At 39.9% G+C, this 15,250-nt stretch overlaps 2 protein-coding genes across 2 annotated transcripts; both read left to right on the top strand.

The window, feature by feature from the left end:
* Positions 1 to 2,358: 2,358 nt before the first annotated feature.
* Positions 2,359 to 6,596, top strand: LOC121586683 (homeobox protein Hox-A9). The gene is made up of 2 exons (XM_041903601.1): positions 2,359 to 5,085; positions 5,457 to 6,596. The coding sequence occupies exons 1-2, from the start codon at positions 4,509 to 4,511 to the stop codon at positions 5,699 to 5,701; spliced, it is 822 nt and encodes a 273-aa protein (XP_041759535.1). The 5' UTR covers positions 2,359 to 4,508; the 3' UTR covers positions 5,702 to 6,596.
* Positions 6,597 to 10,114: 3,518 nt separating this feature from the next.
* Positions 10,115 to 12,697, top strand: LOC121586684 (homeobox protein Hox-A7-like). Its single transcript, XM_041903602.2, has 2 exons — positions 10,115 to 10,773; positions 12,313 to 12,697. Exons 1-2 carry the CDS (start codon positions 10,353 to 10,355, stop codon positions 12,693 to 12,695), a joined length of 804 nt encoding a protein of 267 aa, XP_041759536.2. The 5' UTR covers positions 10,115 to 10,352; the 3' UTR covers positions 12,696 to 12,697.
* The last annotated feature ends 2,553 nt before the right edge of the window (positions 12,698 to 15,250 follow it).

Raw genomic sequence — 15,250 nt, 5'->3', positions numbered from 1 at the left:
CGATTTAGATATGACACCAGCCATTATGTCTAGGCCGTATAGGCATATACCACTGCAAGCCTAACCGGCTTTAGTAGAGTTTTATGACTTGCTCGTATATGACGATTTTCACCCTCCCCAAAGACTAGCTTCAGTCGAGAGAGCCGTTAAGCCGGAGAGGAGGCTGGAGACAGTGGTAGAAAGTTACACTGCATTTAGACAGAATTGTCCGAAGTCATCTTCTTTTCCCTTGTGATTGGAATAGTGCAACAACTTCGATGAATGGGTGAGTCAATTTGTTGTTATGGATTTGGGTTTTCGGGACTCCACATGTTTAAAAAAGCATGTTTCCAGCGGAAAGATTTTATACTGAACATGTAAAAACTTTGTAGGCTATTTTTAATACAGGCCTCTTCTGAACAGCATGGGTGTTTGAAATCGATATGAAAACCAAAGAAGACGTGACGTTATGCATTGGCTGCTGCGCGTCTTGAGGCCTGGAGCGGACTGTGGAGTGGTTTAGGTAGTTTCATGTTGTTGGGATCCATTTTCTACCTCTACAACACGAAACTGTCTTAATTGGCCCAGTTTAATGCATCGAAACGTCAGTCAACTTAATCTGGGACAGGTGCAATCTGACTAGATTTGATGTAATAGTATTAGGAGTGTTATTTGTGTTGACATAAATATATGGATAAAAAATAGGACATTTCTAATTGCCTTTACCTGTTGGGAAAGACTTGCTGTCGTGTATGTCTCTTAGCATATCGTCAGTAATATTTATACAAACTCTACTTGTTATTTTTCGTCATTAAATTAAGCCCCTGAATGCCTGCGTCCTATATTTATCTTGGTAAAAGCTCAGCTATAGGCGGGTTGGACTTGGAATTAGCGTAAAGCTATAAGCATGTTTTCTGTCAGTCGTGACGCGGCGACGTCAGACAAGGCCTCGGTTACGACCACTGCATTGGAGAGGAAGGGGAAGTTGAGTGGGCAACAGCGACCTCAGCGGCGCGCCGGTAGGCAATAGAGCCGAATGCTTCGGCTGCGCAATACAGCCTGAACACAAAAGAGGCGAAGGGCTTTATGGCGATATTTAGATCAACCAGACAAGCTGTTATCTGCGGGCAAAATAAGTGAATAGCCCCAGCGGTAAACTGGGTCCTTGTTAAGAATCACCCTGATTTAGTTTACAGCCTTAAAGTGCCATTGCCTTCCCTTGTGTCTTTTCTTTTGAAGGTGTCTGTCTGTTCTGTGTTTTAGTGCACGTAGCCTTTCCCTATCCACCAGCCTCTTTATTTGTTTCTAATGTCTCTAACACATTTTCATCCATGCCTTATCTGATTCTGCACAGTGGTATACGTTCGAAGATGAAATCATATCTGTTCAGTTATTGGTGTGTGGCATAGCCTACTGTTTTTTCATTCAGTAGGAAAATATGCTGGAGTGGATTCTTTAGCAGCAGTGAATCGCCTGTGGCCATGTAGGGTGTTGGCCTAGCTTTCAGTTTTATTGGATGGTAATAAATAGAACACGTATTCTGTGGGCAGCTATCTCCGTTCTCTAAAGCTATGGGGGGGGGGGGGGCAAGGTTCGACACAATGTCTGTAAAGTGTTACAACGCGTTATGCAGCCGTTTCCTCTCTTCCTACTAGTCCAGATATTATCATATGTTGTGTCCAGACTTGGGGTGCATGTTCAGTAGCTTCTCCCCTGTTCTTGAATTTCCCCACATGCATTAGTTTGTATTGTATTGCTTGTCCATTGAAAAGATACATCTGAAAATCAAATGCATATATAGTGTAGGCTTGACTATTATTTCCAGCGTTCCTGTCTTGGTTTATGTTTCGAGTTTCAAGTTTTAATGTCACAATTGCACAATTGCAGTGAAATGCCATTCTTGCAAGCTCTAAACCCAACAATGCAGTAATCAATAACAATGTAATAATAAAAATAACATGAGGTAGAACAAAAACACAAGAGAAATAAAAATAAGAAAGGAGAAGTATACGATAAAGTAAGTAAGCGTACTATATACAGGGTCAGTCAGTTCCTATACCATATTTACAATGTGCAGGGACACTGCAGTGGTAGAGGTAGATATGTGGGCAGGCCTATATGGGTAAGGTGACTAGGCATCAGGATATATAATAAACAGAGTAGCAGCAGCGAATATTATGATTGTATGTCAGTCGGTGTGTGCAGAGTCAGTATAAATGTATGTGCATATAATGTGTGTGTGAGCAAATGATGGAGTGAGTGTTTGTGTGTGTGTTGGAGTGTCAGTGTGCGTGAGTATGTAATACCCTGGTGAGGGTCAACTCAGATAGTCCGTGTAGCCATTTTGTTAGCTATTTAGTTAGCTATTTAGCACTCTTGGGGATAGAAACTGTTCAGGAGCCTGTTGGTGTCAGACTTGATGCACCGGTACCGCTTGCCATGCGGAAGCCAATAGAACAGTTTAGGGCTTGGGTGTCTGGAGAATGAAAATATGTTTGATTTCTGCTTTCAAATTTGATTACAACGTGATCTATGTGTCTGAATATTGACATAAACAACCCCATGTGTAAACTATTTAGTGCCTATCTATTATCTATTAGTTGCATGTAATTGTCACGAGGTAGGCCTATCTCCAATTTTTAGTAGGGAAACTCCTAAACTCTTAAGTGCTTTAGTAGTTTACATAATGCTATCTTTGTTATAATGTTCTACTTAGTAGTGTATTATTGTTTTCGTTAGCCACAGCGGATTCCATAATTGGCACGATAGTGCTGGTATTTGTAGTAGTGCTAGTAGTTTTATGATAGTGGGCTCTCATAATAGGCTAATAACATTCCTAGTAATAATAGGATATAGTATTTGTAATTTCTAGTAGCGAAATAGTATTTGTAATTCCTAATAATAGTGGGCAAGTATTTGTAATTGAAACGGTATTTAAAAAAGAAGCCAGGTATAGATTGACATACTTCTACATCTGCATCTGCATTGCTTGCTGTTTGGGGTTTTAGGCTGGGTTTCTGTATAGCACTTTGTGACATCTGCTGATGTAAAAAGGGCTTTACAAATACATTTGATTGATTGATTGATACAATGTGCACAATATTTTCTACATCGAGTTTTAATAATTGTCATTTATTTGTTTTAGCTTAATTATTTAAATATGCCACAATTAGGCCTATTTCCGTGCTTTTATGCTTCACTATTAGGCTATTGAGATATAGGAATACATGTGTATGTTTTTTTTTTTCTTTAGGCCTAATATAATAGTTTTTAATTCCTCGGTTCTGTTTAATATCCAGAATATATCCTGGATGCACAGGTTTTTCTCATATCCATGGATATACGAATATAATATTAGCCTAGAACAATAACATGATTTTTCCCACAAAAAAAAAAAAAAAAGACAGTGGTAAATCTATAGCTATGAGTAAATTAGCCTACCATGCAAACACAAATAAAATACTATACTCATTTCAATTTTTCCGTATTTTCTTGCTCAAAATAATCTTACATTAACTGAAATAATTTCATTTTTTCCCCAGTAGGTGATATAATAACAAATCATAGGACCTTGATGAAATAACAAATGAAGCTAGTCGGATATTATTCTCAGCAGGCTTTTGGTCTGATTAGTCTTTAATATGATACTATATTATATTATTATTGTATAATACCAAACTAATATGTTATAAGGCTAAACAAAATAGCACGATATAGCACAACATTATGAGCTTATCTTTAATAGGGTGTGTGCGTAAAAAGTTTTTTCTTTTGGAATGTTGTAGGTTCGGTCATAACTTTCTCTGGTTCTAGGACAATGGAAATATGAAAGGTTGAAACATTTTGACCGAGGATGGAAAGCGTCCCAGAGCATTAGTTTTAAGGAAGAATATCTACATCATTTACGTTCCTTGGCGCCATAGAAAGAATGCAGTTTAAGACATTTGGTTTCGTTAATAAGCCCCAATATGGAGACGTTATTCTGGTTAATTTCAGCCCTGTGTGTTTTGTTGTGAGTATCATTGGTAATGCATATTACCCTCTAACATATGTGTAGATATCCCTCGTTAAATGTGTTTTACCTAATTTGGGAGGATTATATTTTGGATTTACTGATCTATACTAATAGGGACAGATACTTTCAATGGTCTTTTTGAAAGGTACTTTTCTCAATGGAGTTTAGCCTCTTCCTTTTCATAGCCCTACATTTATATCAGTAACAGCCTACTAATCATATAAAATAAGAATAATTTGCTTTTAAAACTAGACGTTCTCACGTTTTAAGACAAGAGGCCCGCGAGCATTTAATAGCCAAAGGGATTGATTTATTATTTATTGTTCAGCCTTTATGATCACGTGCGCGCATCACCCAATCGAATGGCAGCCCTGCGTCCCAACTATTAGTAGACTGTAGTTCTTTGTGGTGCCAAGTTGCTACTTGATTTCTTCAGATTGTTATTTTGTGAGAGTGGGGTTTAGTGCGTGTGTATGTGTGTGTTGTGTGTGTATCAGTGTATGTGTGCGTACATATGAAAGTCTCTTTTGCCATGTCGACATCTGGAACGTTGACTAGCTACTACGTCGACTCCCTCATCTTGCCCGAGAGTGAGGCGCTCTCCGCGCCCAGATACTCCTCCGGTCCGGGGGGGCTTCAGCACGCTAGGCAGCCCACATCGCTCACCGATCACACTGAGCTTGGGCCCTACACCTTCCCGACGAAAGCCCCGGTCTTTAGCCCGTCCTGGGGTCATGTACCGACCCAGTTTCCAGGCGCCGTGTCGTCGGTGTACCACCACCCATACGTGAATCACCGAGGCCCGGCTCCAGGCGACGTGGAGGGTCGCTACATGCAGTCCTGGCTGCTGGAGCCCATGTCAGGGTCCTTGCCTTTGACTGGATTACCGACGAGTCACCACTACGGGATCAAACCAGAGAGCCTGGATGCGCGAGCGGACATCGCGCTGCCTGGATCCCACACCGCGCTGCTCCTGTCCGATTTCGCCGACGGAACGGTGGCAACGACGTCCCCGGTGGACAAGGACACACTACCGGGCCAGACCGGGGACCTGAACGGGGAGATAGAGGAGAAACCAGCCCTTGATCCAAGTAAGTGCTGCTTCATCCTTTGATATTTGATAATACTATGTTCTGTAAAGCTGCAGGGATGCAGGTAGAAACGTGTGATTAGTAGAGGGGGCGCGTGTTTGAAAATCTGACACTCAAGGCGTGCCATTCATTTATAGTGACTTGATAATAGGCTAGCTTTCTCTCACTCGTTTCCATGTTGTAATACTATGGGTTTCAGATTTTAAACAGTAGCAAGAGCCAAGTATGGGAGTGCATTGCTGCTTTGGAACGCATTTAGATGTTATATTCAGAATTGATATCCAGAGCCTTTGTGGGTCATATGTTTTTATGACATCTTGCCCAGCAGCACCGGGCTCACACCAGTGTCGTCTCGCACTCCCTCTCTCCAGATAACCCGGTATCCAATTGGCTCCACGCGAGCGCCACGAGAAAAAAGCGCTGTCCATACACCAAGCACCAGATCCTCGAGCTGGAGAAAGAGTTCCTCTTTAACACTTACCTCACGCGGGACCGTAGGTACGAGGTCGCGAGGCAGCTCAACCTTACCGAGAGACAGGTCAAAATCTGGTTTCAGAACCGCAGAATGAAGATGAAGAAATGTAATAAAGATGGTGGACCAAAATATGATTTATAGGTATGATTGATTGAATGGGAACGTAAAAAATATCAGAAATAAGGGGGATATCTGTGAAAAGGCTTTTTCTCTGCTGGACTGTATTTTTAAAAGCCTTTGTCTCATTGTTTTATCCCTAACAGAAGCTGTTATGTGTCTTGTAAAAAGCATGTCCGGCTCTACTCCTCGGTTTGATGCAACTAACTACCTTTATATTGCACAATTTAACAGTGCGCATTATTTTTTGTTATTGTTATTAGGATGTTAATTAATTAAAGCCTTGGCTGTGAGTGCATCTGTGTAAGGCATGTAGCCTATTAATATGCCTGTTCTCTGTACTCGTTTGTGTATGGATGTGTGTAGCTATGTGTGTGTCCTCTGGTTTGTAGATATAGGCCTCTATGTATTTCAGGTTACACTGAATTTAGTTTTAAAGTTTTTTTGTTGTCGTTATTTCAATTATTGGTAACGTTGAGTTAGGATCTAACGTTGGAGCAATAGGCTAACGTAATGGTAGCATTTTGAAGCGGGTGCTTGAGCATCAAAAAGCCACTTTGGCCTATTGGCCTATTGAAAATGTTATTAGAAGCTACATAGCAATGATATTGTGTTGACTACCTAGACTCTCTCAACTACCTATAATTACAAGAACCTAATTTCATTTTTACATGACTTTTCGTTGTGAAGAGACATAATGCTTGTATTGATAGTAAACTATGTCTGAATTTCAGGGAGTAACATTTGAGAGGACATATTTGTTAGAAAGAGAGAGAGAGGAAATAAATAAAAAAAAACACTGTATGCTACCTAATGAATACCTCATGGTCGGGAGACTTTCAGATTTTTGGTTCTCAAATGTAATTTGTACTATTTATTGAATAAAACAAATTATATCTGCGAATGCAGCCACATTGAATTATTATAATTTATTGTGCATTTGCATTTCACTGTTTAGTCTAAGGTTTAATTCAAATTAATGTGATGCTCTGAAATAAATTATCAAATACTTAAAGCTATTGACAGTCAGATGTATTGTAGTCTACCAAATGTAATGTGTATAGGACTATTCTTACATTAGTTTGCACATACATTTCCCCTCAAACAAAATATTGGAATAATACAAACAAAAAAGCTATTCATGGGGTGTACGGAAATAATAACAATCGACCCATTTATTTCATTTTCTGTGAGGAAATTCGAGACTGTGAACGCGCACTTGTATTTCTTTCTTCAAGCTCGCGCACAACAAACATACACACACAGACACATATACTATAAAACGGTGTATGTGTATGTGTATGTGTGTGTGTGTGTGTGGGTGGGGGGCAAACAGTCTGTAGTCCGGGAAAACAGGCAGACCCGGCAGATCGCTGCACGCTTGCTGCTCTGCTCTGCTCGGCGCGCCTTGGCAGAGGATGTTGTTAGCTGTATACAGCCATAAAAGACAATTACCACTATAACCGTTTATGGGGTGCAAAGCTCTGCAAGGCGAGAGGACACAACACAAGAAAGATGTCGAAAGCTTCGACAGCTGAGGCCTGAAATAATGTAGTATATGTATTCTTCAGCTATGATATGACACCACCGCTCAGTTTAGACCCCGTGCTTCTGGACACATAATGGCCGCCATGTTTTGAAACCTTCAACATGAGCAGGGAGGTCGAGGTATTCAGCCTTCAAAGAGTGACTATTTAGGATTTAGCTTTGGCGGTATTCATATTACAATATTTTGATCTGAGTTTCTATTTAACATTTGTGTCAAGAATGAGTTAGACCTATTGAAGTGGGCCTGCTTCCACCAAAAGCCTTTGGATTATAAGTCTAGAGAAGATCCCTCAAATCTGCGGTGTACCAAACTTTTTATATCGACAAAGAGTAGCCAATAAAATTTGAAATTAGAGATAGGCCTACTTGTGGAATAGGCTACAACTGGACCTTGGAACTGTAAAGTCACATCCTCACAGAACCACCATTGTTTTATCAGACAACATCATTCACATCAGGCTTTAGTAAATAAAAAAAGTAAAATAGCAGTTGTATGGAGTCATATAGTGGTGTTGTGACGCGCTAGGCCTCGAGGACGCAGATGGACCCCAAACTTCAAAGGCTCAGCCAGAGACAGAGCAATATAACGCCTGGTCTGCTATACTGTCTGGCATTCCACTTTTAATGGCTTTATGGCCGTCCAGACACAATTAGGCCGTTTCCAGAACTCAGCACCCATTTGTTTTTTCTCTTTCTGTGGGACTGCAGCATGGACAAAAGGCCTAGCGGAAATGATCAGCTTTATTGGCGTCTCCCCCGACTGTTGCTCGCGGGACTCATGCTCATCTTGAGCGACCCTTTGTTTGTACCTGGCCTGGGAAACGTCCTTTCTCAGTTTCTCTGGTGGTAGCTAGTGTTCTGTTCACGCGCTGAAAAAACTGAAAGGCAATAAAGAAACAGCATTATGTGAGTCAAGACCTAGTCTCAGTATATATGAGACCAACATGAACATCATTGGACCTCCAAAATCTGTATTTTATGTGGAAATAGAACCGCAGTCAATGAGAGCCACATACATTCATCGCATTCCTATTATGTGATTTATTTATTTATTTGGCCCCTAAGGGGGAATGGGTGTGATTGCAGTTATGTGGGCACTGCACCTTTTCCACCCTGCAACTACGTGTAGTGACCAGAGGATGGCGCTGATGTTCCATAACAAGGCTCAAAATGGCATCGTTTGAACAATTTCCGTTTGTGATTACTTTCGGATGAACATATTTTAAGAGTGCAACAAAGTGATTGAAACGGTATAGACGTGTTTAGGCCTATTGTTTAGGCCTATTGATTAATTTTCGTTCTATAACATTGTAATTCTAATTTTTGCTTGTTATTATAGTCTTTATAATGATATTAGCGCTTGTAGACGTTGGCACATCCGCGGCAGTATTTAATAGTAAACAGACTAATAAAAAATACTAAATAGTAGGCCTTAGTCTAGTTACAAAAAACATTTTGCACGTGTACGCCTGTCTTTTATTTGACGCTACAGAAAAACCTAAAACGTAGTTGTTCTGCGTGTCAAATGAAGGAAAACAGACTTTTAGAAGGCCTAATTATTATAGTTAGAATGTGTTTATTTCCTTCTTTAGTTTAAGCCTATAGGAATACTAAACACAAGTAGTGTTTAATAAACAGAATGCATTTTCAACATATGATTTGTACAGATGATTCGTAAAGTAATTGGAAAACTGTTTTGCCCTTTTCAAGTAGGCCTATCGTTCATATTCAACATTTGCAATAACCCTACACAAAATGTGATTTGTGTTCAATTTGCTTTAGTCTAATCAATTTTGGAATAATATGATATGGCGTATTAAAATATCAGATGTTTGATAGTATTTAAATTAGCCTAAATGGGTTAGCTTTATGCTCAGTAATTCCACCGTTTTTTTTTTGTCCCTACTGTGTTTTTTTTCCAGATAACATTGTGGAATGCGAAAGAATATACATAAACGTTACCAAATTAGGTCACGGCCTATTGCATATATATTTCAAAATAGGGCTTCCTCCAAGAAAGGCAAATAATACCAACGTAGTAGACGTTTAAATGTAGGCCTACAAAAAATGTTGTTCATTTTAAATATTCAAATTGACTTAATTTGCCTACGTAACTTTTATGTTTTTAATTAATACTTTGCTTAATCTAGCATTAGGTTACCACTCAAAATAATTCTCAAATATTTCGTTAGGCCTATACTTTACTTGCTTTTTCTAATCATTAAAACAAGTACTTTTATATTTTCTTATTTGAAACGCAACAATGGTAACTTAAAATGTTTACAATTGTAAATTGTATGATTTAAATCACCACAATACCAAAGAAACTGTAGTAAAGTTTATAATGGCATGCAATCCCAAATGTAGCCAACTATATTCTAATTCTATTTTGAATTGACCTGTCCTTTCTAGCCTAGGCATCTGCTCATGTTTTGATGTTTGTTGTATCACACAGTTCAGTTTAACTCATGGAGAAATGTATTTATATGAATTGAACGAAACCTTTTGAATGAATACACAATGCAGTTTTATACTCTTAGTTGTGTATAAATTACATATGTTATGAGGTGGTGGAAACTATGGTATTATGGTGGTATTATGGTGTATTATGGTGTATTATGGTGTATTATGGTGTATTATGAAATTAAGGGTAAATGCAACAGTATACGTTTATTTTATTTTGATGACAGTTTATTTTGTGTAATTTCATATGTATAGGCTTCCCACAGTGTTTATGAGAGGGTGTGTGTCCAAAGAGAAGAGAAAGTGTGTGTGTGTGTGTTAATCCTGGGAAATTCCATGGTAACAGGGTGATGCTGAGACTCAGATTGTTCACTTTAAAATGTAGCCTATGTAAAAAAAACAACAATGATTGCAAAGTTAAACAAACCATACAACTCTATGCACAAGGAGTACTTTTATCAATTTCCACTAGTTTTTGTTTGACATACATTTTCTCACCATCACTCTTTTACCATGGAAGGGCCCTCCTACTCTGCGGTCTGTGCACTTTAATGAAATCTCTGGCACCGCCGGTGATTGGCTACATCGGTCACGTGGGTGAGTTCTTCGGTCCTGGGGAAAATGGGGTTTGGTGTAAATCCAGGGTGTATTGCTGTCATATATCATGCTACCTCGTAAAAACGACACTGAAGATTCTGGCCCAACAAATCACAGAGAAAAAAATATGAGTTCTTATTATGTGGATGGTCTTTTTAACAAATATACGGCGAGCAGTTCTTTTTTCCCAAACGCAGACCTAGGTTCGTGCGCTCTTGGACCCGATGGAGAAGGACCCGCATCGGCTCACAGTGCCGCAGCCCCTGCCTTCCCACCGTCCCTATCCGGACTTTACAACGTCAACAATGCAATCTACCAGAGCCACCCAATGTTTAGCCCTTGTTATGGCCAGGGGCAGGACGTTCGCAGTCTGCACTGCAGCTCCTTCAACCAGAGCCGTCTGTTCGGGGACAGCTGCGTCCAGCCGGGGCCCCTCACCTCGCCAGAGGACAAACACTACCGGATGTACCCCTGGATGAAAACATCAGGTACAGTCTAACATGGGTCTTTCCTTCTGCTCCTGCAGAGCTCTGCTATAATGTCAATTAATCTACAAAACCTTGGGATAATGGTAACCTCTTAATGGTGCAATGAATTACTTGAAGCCATTGGAATTTCATGGAAAGAATTGTAAAACTTTTATTGCGCAAGTAATGAGTTCTGTGGCCATAAATATATTATCCCTTCGCTTCTGCAATGCTTTTTGCCTCTGCTTTCTTACTGCTTCTTCTCCCCTTTGTGCCAATAAAATACCAGACTATGTAATGCCAAAATAAAGGAAACACCAACATAAAGTGTCTTAAAAGGGCTTTGGGCTACCACAAGCCAGAACAGCTTCAATGCACCTTGGCATAGATCCTTGGCATAGATCCTACAAGTGTCTGGAACTCTATTGAAGTAATGCAACACCGTTCTTCCACCAGAAATTCCATCATTTGGTGTTTTATTGATGGTGGTGGAAAACGCTGTCTCAGGCACCGCTCCAGAATCTCCCATAAGTGTTTAATTTGGTTGAGAGCTGGTGAATGAGATGGCCATCTCGTATGGTTTACATCGTTTTCATGCTCATCAAACCATTCAGTGACACTTGTGACCTGTGGATGGGGGCATTGTCATCCTATGGGGGCATAGCCAGTGTAGCCAAAATAATGGCCTTCCCAGCATTTTTATATATGACCCTAAGCATGATGGGATGTTAATTGCTTAATTAACTCAGGAACCACACCTGTGTGGAAGCACCTGCTTTCAATATACTTCATATCCCTCATTTACTCAAGTGTTTCCATTATTTTGGCAGTTACCTGTAGGTTGTAGTGTAAATCAGTGCTCATGCGCTCTGCAGTTCGTCCTTTTGATTGGGCTCAGAATAGCAGTTGTGATGATCATAATCAGTTTCAGAAACGTATTTGTACACAGGGATATAATCTATAGTAATGGTGGTTGTAAATAATATCAGTAGTTGGAGCAGTGGTAGCCTATTGATAGTATAGTTGCTGGTTAGTAGGGAATTGGTAGGCAAGACATTGTTTAATAAAGATATACCCTACCAATGAAACTAGCAGTAGTAATTGCTTATGGGCTATGTGGGTATGACCTAGTAGTGGCATGCAAACACATGCTTCTAATTGGAGAGGCATGCAGTGCATTAGCTACAGGCTACAGGCTAGAATATTTTTAATGGAAGGAAGTCTTAAAAAACTATAAAGTTGATTAAATTGTATAGGCTACATGAGGCAAAACTTCATTGACTGTCCGAAAACATTTTGAGAAAGAAATCTTAATAAAAATGGCACAGACACAAACTGTGGCTATTGGCAAGTTTTTATTAATTAATTTATTAACTTCTATAGAAATAATACATGAATGCAAGATCACAGAATTGTCACATATGTCATTATCAATATCATGATGTTATCAGAGTTATTACATATGCCATGCTTGTGTAGGACATGGTTTTATGCATGGCAGAGCAATTTGTAGTATTTTTATTCTTGGACCTAGCAGATTGAAACCGTTCTCTCTTGTAGATCCAAACCGAAAGCGTGGACGTCAGACCTACTCCCGGTACCAGACACTGGAGCTGGAGAAAGAATTCCACTTCAACCGGTACCTGACCCGCCGGAGGCGGGTGGAGATAGCACAAGCGCTCTGCCTGACCGAGCGCCAGATCAAAATCTGGTTCCAGAACCGGAGGATGAAGTGGAAGAAAGATCACAAGGACGAGTCCTCGAGCTCGACCCCCGGTGCCACGGGCGAGGACGTAAACGAGGACGATGACAGTGATCCGGTAACCGACGGACAGTCCAAGGCCGAGGACGCCGAGTACGGAGACTCCCCGTTCACCGGTGTGGCGTCAGAAACCCCTGCAAGAGGAGATGGAGACATAGAGGCTATTAGAAACACTCCATAAATGTTTATATTTGTCATTAAGGAAATGTTCTAGATGTATGCTCTCACAGAATCGATACACTCTGTTCGATCATACTATTTAGAGCTTAGTAGTCTGATTGAGGAAACGACTTGCAGGGCTGAAATTGAGACGCACTTATTGAATGAATACAAGCTAGTGAAAACACTGTCTATAAAATGCATATGGCTATAGGAAGATGAAAGGGAACGGATACTACCTATTTACTCTACAGTATTACTATAAAAACTCAATTTGATCTTTGAATGTAGAACAAGTCTACTGTAAATGTTATACAATATTTAATGTTAATCGTTGGGAACTATTAGATATTTTACTACTGAAATAACATTCCTGAACAGAGAACTACCTAAGGCGACAGTTGCATTCACGCAACTTCAGAATTTACCTCCAGTTTCAATTGACTTCGAGGAACCTTTTTCGCACTCTTTTTGTCTCTATTTCAAAGCGAAATAAATGCAGATGTTGAATCCACTGGTGAATATCATTTACATTTTAGTCATTTAGCAGACGCTCTTATCCGTCTTTTGGGGCCAAGTAGAGATTGGAATATATATTCGCATGATTTCCAAACAGCAATGTTTAACAAAAAAAATGAATAGCCAAATGTGTATACCCTACCTCAGATTTTACGTCAGAGACTAGACCTATAGCCTGCTACTGTCTCACTGAATTTCAACACTGTGTAAGAAGTCTTTACATACACTGTATTGGTACGTCGTGTTGTTATTGTATTTTCATCTTAAATGTAGCTTTCAATTATTCTAACTAGCTATAGCCTATGGTCAATGTAATTGTTATGGACGTGAGTGTGTCTGCTTGCATGTATCTGTAAGTTAGGGAATTGGTGTGTTTGTTTTCTTTGAATCTAGGCTATACAAGAAAAGCGGTCCAATGTTCAGAAATAAGCATTTGTTTTGCAATTTGACCGGTGTAAATAGACCAATGCATTCGACACTCACCGCTTTGACTCTGCCGTATTCTTATTGTGACATTATGTAAGATGCAATAGTAATCGAATAAAAACAAAACCATTCAGTTTGGAAAATAGCTTCGTAACGAATTTCCTGTAAGCCAACCATACATTGATGAAATCTTTAGCCAAAAGGTTATGTAATACAACCTACATGCCAAAATAGATGGTACTACTCTAAATTACGCATGAGTGAAAATATTTTATTTTGCTTTTTCACTTTCATCTAGTTATACTAATATGTTTACATTTAAGCCATTTGTTTTTATATGACAATAAATACTGAGCCTACAAATATGCTATTACGCTATTACATAAGAACACAGTGGCCTGTATCTCACTTAGCCTACTAAGCAGGATAAGTGAAAAAAGAGATGAAACCAATGCCACATTTGCTTAATAAGTATGTTAACTGTGAGGACACGAGACTGGACAGGCTGTGTGTGTGTAGCCTTCTGTGAAGGGGAAATGACTGCATTCCCCCTCCTTTCGGTAAGATGGCGCCTAGTTCTGACCTGCCCCCTCCTCTCCCTCTCCGTTTCTCCCTTCTCCGTTTCTTCCACTCTCTCCCCCTGTCGCTCTCTCACTCGGTCATAAATCCGTTGTTGTTTATGAAAATTTACAACATAGCAATACAACTTTACGAGGCTCCTCGGCTTCCCATTGGTCGCCGCTGGTCACATGGCATGGAGCAGTGAACATGAACTTTTTATATATAATTTCCTTTTCCAGAATAGAACTGCACTGTGTCTGCCAACCAACCCTTTCTGTCCTGTAAAAGCTTTTGCTCTTCCATTTCTTTTCGTCGTGTGTAACGCTGTTTTGCTTTTTAGATGTTGTTTTTACTCTGCAGCGCAAAGATCAGTGCCCTTCTCTTGGAACCGGACGGTTTGGATTCATTACCGACGTTCTCCGTGACGGTTTGGCACAATGGACGGGTTGAGCGTGTCGTTGCCTGATCCCGGGAGATCTTGGATTCGTCCAGGGACCCAGCTGGCAGGCCAGCAGCACTTGTCAGTCCTCTCCCTGTGACATCACCACACGCCATGAGACCCGAACACCTCACATACAGTAAGAATACTACTTGCTTATCATGATTGGATATTATTTGGTAATCAAGCATTAAATAGAGTGAGCGTTCAAGTAAAAACAACTTGCTGTGCGTGTTTAGTTTTAAACAGTGATGGCTTTCAGAAGAGTGGTTGGAATGTTATGTTGTAGGGTTAAACGGGTTTTGTCCAATAATTTGAATTGACAATAACGATAGGATCATAATTTGCATGATTAAGATCAATGCTATGGTTCGTTGATTGTGGTCTCTAGACTTGACCTATCTAAATCTGTTATTCAATATTAATGTAGGCCTATGCCTTTTCATTATGAGGATTTGAATAATTTATTAGCGATGCATGCTATTTGTGTTTATTTGTTGCTATTCAAATTGAATGGTCTTTCACCAGCTCCGAATTGGAGCCAATAGGCCTACTCATTGTCGCCCTCTTGTGGGAGAAGTGTGGTCGTGTTTTGGTCACAGCGTTCTGTCCATTTACTCTCATTTACAGTC

This window comes from Coregonus clupeaformis, chromosome 17 (genome assembly GCF_020615455.1).
Source record: "Coregonus clupeaformis isolate EN_2021a chromosome 17, ASM2061545v1, whole genome shotgun sequence".
Lineage (NCBI taxonomy): Eukaryota > Metazoa > Chordata > Actinopteri > Salmoniformes > Salmonidae > Coregonus > Coregonus clupeaformis.
This window is presented reverse-complemented; position numbering and strand designations above follow the sequence as displayed.